Source organism: Trachinotus anak, unplaced genomic scaffold (assembly GCF_046630095.1).
Source record: "Trachinotus anak isolate AG129_WGS33_773 ecotype Australia unplaced genomic scaffold, CSIRO_AGI_Tana_v1 ptg000010l, whole genome shotgun sequence".
Taxonomy (NCBI): Eukaryota; Metazoa; Chordata; class Actinopteri; order Carangiformes; family Carangidae; genus Trachinotus; species Trachinotus anak.
In genome coordinates this window covers 4723275-4733973 of record NW_027273861.1, presented here as the reverse complement: position 1 = coordinate 4733973, position 10699 = coordinate 4723275, and the positions used below count along the sequence as shown (strand labels likewise).

At 44.1% G+C, this 10699-nt stretch overlaps 1 protein-coding gene across 1 annotated transcript; it reads right to left on the bottom strand.

The window, feature by feature from the left end:
* Positions 1–388: 388 nt before the first annotated feature.
* Positions 389–9868, bottom strand: rai2 (retinoic acid induced 2). Its single transcript, XM_071487048.1, has 2 exons — positions 9727–9868; positions 389–3652 (listed from the first exon to the last, which is right to left on the bottom strand). The coding sequence occupies exon 2, from the start codon at positions 3573–3575 to the stop codon at positions 1911–1913; it is 1665 nt and encodes a 554-aa protein (XP_071343149.1). The 5' UTR covers positions 3576–3652; positions 9727–9868; the 3' UTR covers positions 389–1910.
* Positions 9869–10699: the final 831 nt, after the last annotated feature.

Below are 10699 nucleotides of genomic sequence, written 5' to 3'. Positions count from 1 at the left end.
AAACACACGCAAATAGACAAAACACAAACAAATTCAGAAAACATCTTCATCAGTTTGACAACACATGTGATGCAAATACTCACATGAACATGTGCATGGAGGTGTTATAACACATGTATTGTAACACACCCAAGTGCGTCCCACTTTTTTGTGTCCCTTTGGAAACACCTCTGTTGTGTTTGTGATTATGTGATGTCAAATTGATGAAGATGTTTTTCCCGAATGCGTTTGTATTTCGTTTATTCGCATGTGTTTTCTTAAGCTGCAGTATGTTGAACTCTCAGGGCCACCGTAGCTAACGGACCATCCAGTATATACACAGACTGTATAAATAAGAGTTGTACAGAGAATAAATTAGGGTGAAATCCTCTACAACATTTCAAACTACTTCATGGTGGGGAAAAAGAGCTTTCTGTTGAATGTGCTGCAGACATCAGTTTAAGAAAGACGTACTGTTCCTCCTAAAGCACATAACAATATAAATAAAGAACTGGTAAAAAGTAGAGCATTGTGTATTTTCCACCCCTCCTCTGCTCATCCAGACTGTCTGCATATGGCTGTTATTAGTTCTTGGCCTGTAATTCACAGATTTTCGCTGTAATCACAAAGGGGCAACAGTCTGAGTAGAATAGGTAGGACACCATGTAGCCTTTAAAACTAAACTATGACAAAGTGCACTCAGTAGGAAAAATAAACTGACACACGACAAACACTCTCCACATTCACAACTCTGATCATAATCATGGGACAGAAAAAAAAATACTATTGGCTCCACAAAACGATAAAAGATGACACCGAACTACTTGGAAGAAAAGTTTCACACTGACATGTTTGATAAAGGGAGGGTGGAGTCATACCAGCACTGGTTCTAATAACAGACTAACACACACTTCAACACACATATGAACAGTATTATCTCTCACTGGAGCCAAGGAAATGGTCACTATTTCTTCTTCAGCCTGGCTCTTCCCTTCTACTTCATCTGAACCTTCACATTTTAGGTTGATGTAAACTTCCACCTAGATTCACTGAACAAGTCTGTTAGTGGAAACAGCAGGGGAGGGGGCAGGGTTGTAATGTTGTATACACTTGCTGTGAGGATAATTCATCCAGCAACCAAAACAGCTTTTTCCAGAAATGTCTTTATATTTGCACAGGCCTGTAGAAAGTTGTTTAAATATGAAAACAATTAAGACATCCCGTTTTCCCCCTGCTGCTTAACAGAGGAAGAATGTATATTGTTGTGCCAACATTGAATTTAATGAAATTGTAGCTGTGGCTTTGCCAAGTCCTTATTAATCTATCATGTTCCTGCCCCTGCCAATCAGAAAGGAGTGCATCGCTCCAGTGAGCTACTGATGATGATGATGATGATGATGATGATGGGACATGGTTTAACAGTCTCCGTCACGTCCTGCCAGTGGATACTGCTCCGCTCCGAACAGCTCGAACCTCAGCTATCGGCTTTTATTTTTTGGGGGGGTCTTCAGTGCACTTACAGAAATTACACATGGAAACAAACCATGAACCCAAATGGAAAAATGGAACCCATGTGTCTTTGCTGTAATTATAAAGTCACATCTCCGGTTTATAAAGAGAAACTCCAAAGCCACATGGAGAGCCCATTAAGCTGCCATACACAAAAAAACATTTATGGTGTAGTATAACACTGCAGAGTAGTGCATTACATAACGACACAGCAGTTTGGTTTTCTGGAACCTCTGTGTCACACTGTCAGACATTCATGAGCCGCAGTTTCAGCAACGTTTGGAGCCAAACTCTGAGCTTTGATTGGACATCGAAGTGTATGAGTTTGATTACAGAATGTCCCCACATGTGTTTTATGTTACACGCTCCAGAGGGATTACCAGAGAGCGGTCCAACAATTAATCCCCCTCCGCCAGGCGCTCTCACTTCCTGGGGAGCAGCGCTGCCAGTCTCTGCTTCTTAATGGGAAGGAAGTGGATCTCCTGTGAGCTGACCTTCTTCAGTTTGATGGCCCTGTTTTTAGAGACCTTTTTAAGCGGGTCGTTGGGGTCGTGCTGCTCCCCCTGCGACGCCGACGGCACACTGTAGAGCTGCTGCAGTGACGCCCCCTGGCTGCCGTCCCGTTTGATGGAGAAGTTCTTGGTGGAGACCCCCGAGAGACCTTTTATCTTCCCACACAGGATGGCGGGGATCGCATCCTTCACAGAGACGATGACCTTGGCTGTCTGCGAGGTGCTGACTATTTCAAGGTTTCCTGGCCCGCTGAGAGACGCCTCCTGACCAAGAGAGCTGCCCCCACCCGCGTTGCTGTCCACCACCCACTTGTGCTGCCGGCTGAACTCCAGTGAAGCCAGACTTCCCAGGAGTTTGGAATCTAAACTCTGAGTGCATTCAACACCCAGAGACAATGAAGTACCACTTGCATCCTGACTGGACTGGAAAGCTAATTCTCTGTCTCGTCCTGAACCGCTGGAGCTACATGACTGAACACACTTTTTCCTCACACCAGGCACTGACAAATCAAGCACACTGTCCTGCTGTAGGCTGGGGTATTCCTGTTTTGGTTCAACTGGACATGCCCTGACAGAAAGATCTAACGCCTGTCCTTCATCCACAGGAAGTGAGGATGGGGACACATTTTGTGGGTGGAACGGTGGCAGGCTTCTGCTTGAAGACAATGAAGGAGAGGTAGTATCTTTTGGAGAAGTCTGAGTGCTTTTACTCACAGTGCAAACTGGATTTGGCATTTTCCCCTTTGAGTCCTCAGTCTGAGGGACTGGGATGAGGATGGGGAGAGGGACGGGGAGAGGCACTGGCAGGGGGATGATGACAGGGTAGGGGACTAGAAGTGTGGCAGGAGGGACTAATGGGGCCAGAGGGGAGGTGTAGGGAGGTGTGAGGGGAGGAAGGGGGAAGAAGGTCGAGCCTGGCGACTGACAGTTTGATGAACTGGCCTGGGAAGGGAAGAGGTCCTGCAAGATGGCTGCAAAAGCCGGATTCTGGAGGAGAGAGAGCAGGTTAGCGTCCTGCGTTTGTCCCGCTGACTTCTGATCGACAGCTGGAGGTAAACCAAACGCCAAAGGATTCTGACACAGGACGTTGTTCTGGAGCGGCAGCTGAGGGCAGTTAGTGGCCTGAGGAATTACAGAAGGACTCATGTGCTGGATGACCTGCTGATCCAAGACCAGGGGAAGCGAAACAGGGCTTTGGCTTGTTATCAAGTACGGTGCTGCCCCCATTTGGCTGAGCTGAGGACCGGCTGCTCCGGCCATCTGGAGGTGGATGGGCAGCATCAGTGGGCTCTCTCCCAGACACACTGGGTGCAGCACAGTTGTGGCGACTTTAAGCGACACCCCCCCCGGAGACTCAGCGGTGGGAGTCACCACTGATGGTGCAGGAGGCTCCACCAGGTTAGAGAGCCCTCCTTTGCTCAGTCCTGCCGTGCTGGCGTCACAGGAGTCAGCAGGAATGAGTGGAGTTGCTCCATCCTCCACTTTACTGGTGAGTTCTCTTCCTCCCGCCTCAGCGCTACACCCGTCAGTCTGTGGCTGTGTCGTGGTCCCAGACACATCATCACTACCCTCCATACTTCAGCTTGAAGAGTCGATCAAAAAAATCATCAAGTGCTAGTGACGGGTCTCATCCATTATTGTTCTAGGCAGCCCTGAAACACACGAGACAGGATGTTTCAACAGTTTAATATAACATGGAAAACCTGACACATACACAAAACTATACACCACACTGAGGAATTCAGTGGGATTTGTCCTCGGAGCAACGCCATGTGAAGGACAGCTGCTTCGTGTTGTGTCTAGTACAGCTCAGGAAGAACTACTGTTTGGAAAATTAAAACATAAAATACACTGCAAACGAAGCATGCTGAGATTGAGGTATGTCTCATTCTTAAAAGGTAAAGGTCACATCATAGAACTGCAGGGGCCTCGGTAAATCTGACTCAAGTTAAACAGGTTCTTATTAGATTGAAACTGAAACAGTGTTTTCAGTCTCCTATAGTCCCCATGTCTGAGGAGTTTTAATTTTGATTCATAAAACAATTCCACTCAAGGAGTAAACTTAATAACAGATCTCAAGGGTAGATATATTAAACATGAAGGCACTTTACTGGAGGAGAATTTAATTTAGTGAATGTAAACCGTCCCGGTGAGGACGACTCTTTCTTCTTTGATCATTTATTCCTCACATTATCAACACTCCCTGGCAATTTTATCATAGGGGGTGATTTTAAGGTTGCTCTGGACCCACTAAAACACATGTCTGCTCCCTCAGATAGATCTCACACTAGAGCTAGAAAAGCTATATTAAATTTCATGAAAGATTTAAGCTTATCTGAAATTGGCGGGAACTCAATCCAAACAGAATATTCTTGTCATTCTAGCACACACAAAACATTACTCAGAGGCAGATTAGATGTAAAGTTGAGGACTGCTAATATGATAACATAGTAATATCAGGCCATGCTCCAATATCTTTTACCTAGTTAGATACTAAATTGGGCAATAGCTCAACGAGATGTCGTTTCCATATAAAATGGCTATCGGACCTTGCTTTCATAGACTTTGTTGGGGAATAAATAGGTATGTTCTTCGAGATGAATGTGACATAGACCTCCGCCTGCGCCATGTGAGAAGCTTTTTAAGTCTTTTTAAAAGAACCAATTCTAAGTTTACATCCTCTAAATAAAAAAGAAAAACAGACAAATAAATAGACAAAAACTAGAATTAGCGCCTTGCTGTTGTATACCTCCACCACTCAGACTAGTTCCAGGTTACATCGCTGTTTATCCAGATTCATATAAAATATGAACCATTTGTGTGAAATTATGTCATGATATTGAAGTCTTGAGTTATGGAGTTTTGTGTGGTCACACTGACCTTGACCTCTGACCTTTGACCACTAAAATCTAATCAGTTTGTTCTTGAGTCCAAAGTGAATGTTTGTTTCAAATTTACAGAAATTCCCTCAAGTTGTTACTGAGATATCACATTCACAAGGCCAAAACCATGTTTTGTGAGGTCACTGTGACCACTGTGTGTGGTTATGAATTAAATATTACCTTCCATACAGCCATTGAAAAAAAAAAAAGACTTAAAGCTAAGAAGCGTTATGACTGCATCCCACAATCAATTATTAACTCTTCCACCCCCCTCTGAAATGGAACGATTGATTTCTGACATCTGTAAGAGTGAGGGATGTATTTCAGTGTTGTGTGACGTCTGAATCCTCGACTGCCCGGCTGAAAGCCTGGAAGGAGGATATTTCATTGGATGACTGGGGTGCAATATGTGCTGAGGCACAGAAACAAACTGCGACTACAAGATTAAGATTACTGCAAAACAATCAGCTGATGTGCACCTACATATCACGAGCTAAACTGCATCAGTTTAGCAACAATCTCCCAGATATTTGCATTAAATGTGAACAGTCTGAGGGGCACACTGTTTCACTGTATGTGGGACTGTAGTGAGACTGCAACTTTTTGGTGCAAGATATCACGAATAATACGCAAAATGCTAAATTTTAAGGTAAAACTATCTATTTTTGGGCTATATCCTGCCACCATAGTCAGACCAAAGCATCAAAGAAGACCTCTCAAAGACCATGGGTGGTTATCTATACTCTGACAAGGAAAAGTGAAACCTTTGATACAGTTTGGTGCTCTTTAATCAACTCTTCAACTCTTCAATCAGCTCTTCGCTCTCTGCCAGATACGTCTACATGTTCACTTTAAAGAACCTTTTACCAACATGACTTTATATCCCTGTCAGGATAATAATGTTGCATCTCATTTATTTATCTTTAAAATATTATACAACGGTTTTCAGAGGCTGAGAAGTAAACTGATGCTGTCATGTATAATGGGTGGACTGTCCCTTTAAACAAAATCCAACAAATAACTAAAATCTATCTATCTATCTATCTATCTATCTATCTATCTATCTATCTATCTATCTATCTATCCTTTGATAGCATGCCAGCAGTCATTGTGCTTTCATAAGCCCACTGTGTGTTTGCTTTCCTCACCACTACATGACACCTCCACATGCCTCATCCATCCATTGTAATAAAACGTCCCTTGGGTGCCTACAGATACAATGCATCCAATGTCAGTGAGGTCAATTATTCATACTGATAGGAGCAACGAGGATAATTTCAGGTCTTGGGAAGGGGGTCAACTTTAAATAACCCGTAACATAAAAGTGAGCCCTACCTTTTAAGTGAAAAACTCAATTAAATGCACACATGCAGTTCCAATTTACTAGCAAAAGCGTGACACTTTTTTTCCCCTCTCAGCAGCCTTCATGTGGTGTTCGGTTGCCTCAGTGAGGAGCGAGGAGTCCTCTATCCCCCCAGGCTGGTTTTATTTTGTTCTGTAGCATAGATGAGAGATTGTAATAGGGCTCTGATGGATTACACGGAGGATTCTACAGCCAGACAGAGACCGATAACCTTGTCGCCGTTTAACCCATGGGAAAGGTCTGGGAAGTGTGTGCACGCAGTGTGCATGCAGGGAATACAAAAACAAGAACCCAATAAAAGATTTTGTGTATTTATAGCTTGACACTTCTGTGGCTCGAGCAGAGAATTCCCTGGCTTTTAAGGGTTCAAGGAGGAAGGAGTCAGTTCTTCGAGTGATGGGCAGTCATTGCAGTCTATATGCACCAAATTCACTATTGTACCACACACGCTCCCTTTGTCCTCATAAGGAAGACTGCATAAGTCTGCACGTTATGTGACTCAATCCAGACAAAGAGGACTTGGACAAATTGTTGACACAAGAATCCAAGCAAAGCATGCATCAGTCTCACACACACGCATGAGCAAGACTGTTGCAAAAGATTGTTTTCCTATTAGGAACAGTACACCTCACTTTTCTTTTGGAAGTACTGTCCTAAAATCAAGACTCGGATCTATTCTATTTCTCTACCATTTTGATGCTACGGTCTCACTTGCATTCCAGGAAGTTTGAGGCAAGACATTTCCTGCTTGATAACATGGTCATGAGGTCTGTGACATGATAAAGCCTCACTGACCAATATGAATGAAGTCTTTCTTGGTTAAGACTCCCCTACTGTCACAGGCTGTAAGAGTTTGGCACAGTTGTGCACAAAGAGAGGAAAATAACCCAGATGGTGCACCCTGTCTAATCACTCCTCTCAGGGTGAAATAACCTTCTGTGCTCCAACTTTATGTTTTATCTGGGGAAATAAAAATAATTCTAGTGGGTATTACTAAATTTGGCGCCTTCACATCTGGTGACCGACCTGATGATATACAGTAATCACCACCAGGGTGACATGATGTCGGTGTATGTTCCCCCCAGCAAACACAGCAGTTCAGAGTTCCCCACTCCAGCTCCTCTGAGCGTGAATCATGTGAGCACAACGTTAAACTCCGCGCACAAAGAAGGAAGTTTAACCAGCAAAGTGAAGACTGAGCCAAAGTACATGGAGGCCGTGTTCATCTTTTTTCCTGTTACATTATTCCACACTGTGGCTTTGCTCCGTGTCTGTGTTATCACAGAGAGGAAAGGTCAAAGAAAGATGTCACATAAGCACCAATGGATAACTTGGATTCTTGCTGATGTGCCACTCGTCAGCTAAACCCACGTCTGTGGTTGTTCCTCTTTACCTTGTTTTGACAGTCCACTTAAATAACCCATATCAGTGTGGTCTGCTACTATTTCTCCCAGCTAACTCCTCAACAGCCTGAACACACCAGTGTAAAACTGCACTCAGGTACACATTCACAATAAAGGGTCTGAGAATTATCATTATAAGATTAAACACGACCTTATTTCCATGAATATCTTTAGGTTAAACATATTAATCCTCCTAAATCCAGCTTGTTAACGCTGTTACAGTTCCTCACTTCCACATGATAACAGAGTTTGTAGAGGAGGTTGACAAAAATAGCACCAGTGTAATTCAGTTTTCATTATATATGAGCTAATGTAAGAAACATGCAACACAAATAAACCTGCAGAATGAAAGCACAGGCTGATAAGACGAGCTGCACATCTGAAGCCGTTCCTGACTCTCACACATCATCTGTTCGAGGTTTGTGTTCACTAACCAGTAACTGCTAATTGACTAAATAGGCAAGAAGAGGCCGAACAGAGAGCCAAATGAAATCCCTCCCCTGTCCCCGATACTGTAATGATTTCCACATTTCCTTTTTTTTTTTTTTGTCTCCTTGCCTCATTGATGGAATGTACGCCATGCAAAGTCAACAGCAGGGAGAAAACAACAACGCCTTTACTTAAATTGCATTAAACTGCACAGCAGTCCAAATACATTGCAAAGACCAGTGTCTTTCTTTGTTCTTTGTCTCTTTCTTACAGGCTTCATTTGGATTTTAAACCAGAAGGAACAAAGCACCAGCGGATGGATGGGGCATGGCTGACGATCTAAAGGTCATCACTCTCAACACCCCTCCGCTCCAATAGCCAATTACATCTCATTAGAGAGACACACAGAGCCTGATCACGTCCTTGGATTTAACGCACACTGCTCTCACATCAGTGCAGATTATCTTTTATTCACGCAGCTATCCCTCCAGCTGATCTCCTACATGCCACAGTAATAGTCAAATTTGATGAATAATTGAACAGTTGTAATTCATGCAATTGTAATAATCATCATTGTGTGATCACTGTGGGACAACTACACTGTTAAATCCATTGAGAAACTAATTTTATAATCTCAGAATGTGAAACCAAACCGGGGCTTATTCCACATGGCCAAGTATTGTTATGGATATGAACTATACTGCACTCATGACCAGATAAGAGGTTGCAAGGAACACAAATGTTAGGAGGTAACAGCAAGAAACCCACAATTTCCCTCAATACAAAGAGAACAGTCCAAATTAGGAATTAAATTAGAACCATTTGAAATTAGAAACCATACAATGTTTTTCCGGCTATGTGAATAAACCCACCACTCAGGTACAGCTGTGGGTGTGTCTGCTGAAGCTGAAGGGTCTTTACACCGCTGCTAAAAATTAGCTTTATTCCCTTTAAACCAGTTCTGCCACTGCACATGTGACAGGACACCCACAGAAGCGAATCCCCCCGGCTGTGAGAGCCGCGGCTGGTCCAGCAGGCCCGGCCGCGACACCGTGGGCTTCATCCGTGGATGTTTTCTTTATTTCTCCCCTGATGACACGTTTGTTTTCCCACAGACACCGTCACACTGCTCCCAGACAGATATGTGTCTGGTCCTTGAGCGGGCCCACGGTTCGCCATGAGGGGGGGGGGGGCAGTGCGCCGTGTACGCGCTCGGCTCCACGCACCCCCCGCAATAAAAACACGCAGGGCTGAGGGCGCGTTAAAACAGTCATACACATGACAGGGACCGGGGTCCTGGCGCTAACCCCCCCCCCCCGGTGTGTCCACAGTTTCCGCTCCCCTGGAGAACATTAAAACACGACTTCACAGTGACAGACAGTCGGCGTTATCCCCGACTCAAGCTAGCTGCGCACACCGCCTGTGGCACGGGAGAAAAGCGTGGATAGGTGGTGGAGCCGAGGCCGTGCCGCCAGGGAAGCAGCCCCGGCGATTCACATCACGACGACGACGAGAAGTTGTGTTTCAGCGAAAATGCAAAAACGTCAAAGCCCTGGGCTCACCCCGGTTCACCCCGGTTCATGTCCGTCCCTTTAATGCAGTTCTTCCATCAAATTCCAGCTCTGCAACAGACACCGACATTCACTCACCTCTGAAGCGGACGAGCGTGTGAGCAACTTCCCCAGCCGACCGCCGTCTCTCGGTTGTGAATGAATGAGACCCGTAATACTTCAAAATAAACAGACACGGCTGCTATTTACCTCCGCATCGGCGTCCCGTCGCAGCGACTCCAGCCCGGAGCTGCGCACGCAGCATCGTCAGCGGGTCCTCCCTCCCTCCCTCCCCTCCCCCCCTCCCCCTCCCCCTCCCCCCTCCACTTAGGGACGGATGAAAAAAAGATAAATAAATGAAGAAGACAATTGTTTAGTAAACAATTTGAATGAATGATGTTGTTCCTTTGAATAGAAAAAAAGAAACACATGAATTACACGTAGAAAATACGTGTCAATTAAAAACCAACCAGTTATTGATTTTGTGTGATGTAATTTCATGTTGCTTCCTGAAATTTCTTTTGTTTGTTTCCTGGAAGAAATGTATAATCTGGTACTTATTACAAGGAACTGACTGTGTTAATTGGTGGCCTACACTTCCAGTTTATCAAATCTGTGATTTGATAAAGATTTGCAAGTCTAAGTCTAAAGGCCTGTGTCATTATTACAAGGACAGGACAGCAAGGGGGGGGGGGGGGGGGGTATTTATATTATACAGAATTCTGTTCTTGTATTACATTTTTTTCTTGTAGAGATGAGTTTCTAATTATATATTAACAAGTGATTAATATTTATTTGGGTTAAAATAGACATTTTCAAGGACAAATTTACAGACCCATGAATTAAAGGCCCCCACCTTTAATTCATGGGTCTGTAAATTTGTGGACTTTAGGAGGCTGTAATTTGTTATTAAAAAAAACATTAACCCTTACTAACTAAAGTAACCCTGAACATAACCATCCAGAATTAGATAATGAGATATCATATATGGGATGACCCCAAAAACTTGACAACCTGAACCCCCATATTACTATTGTACCATCTACCATGCTGAATATTGTAACGATAACCA

Coding starts and splice junctions, on each gene's coding strand:
- rai2 (XM_071487048.1), bottom strand. CDS start 3,575: ATGGAGGGTAGTGATGATGTGTCTGGGACCACGACACAGCCACAGACT.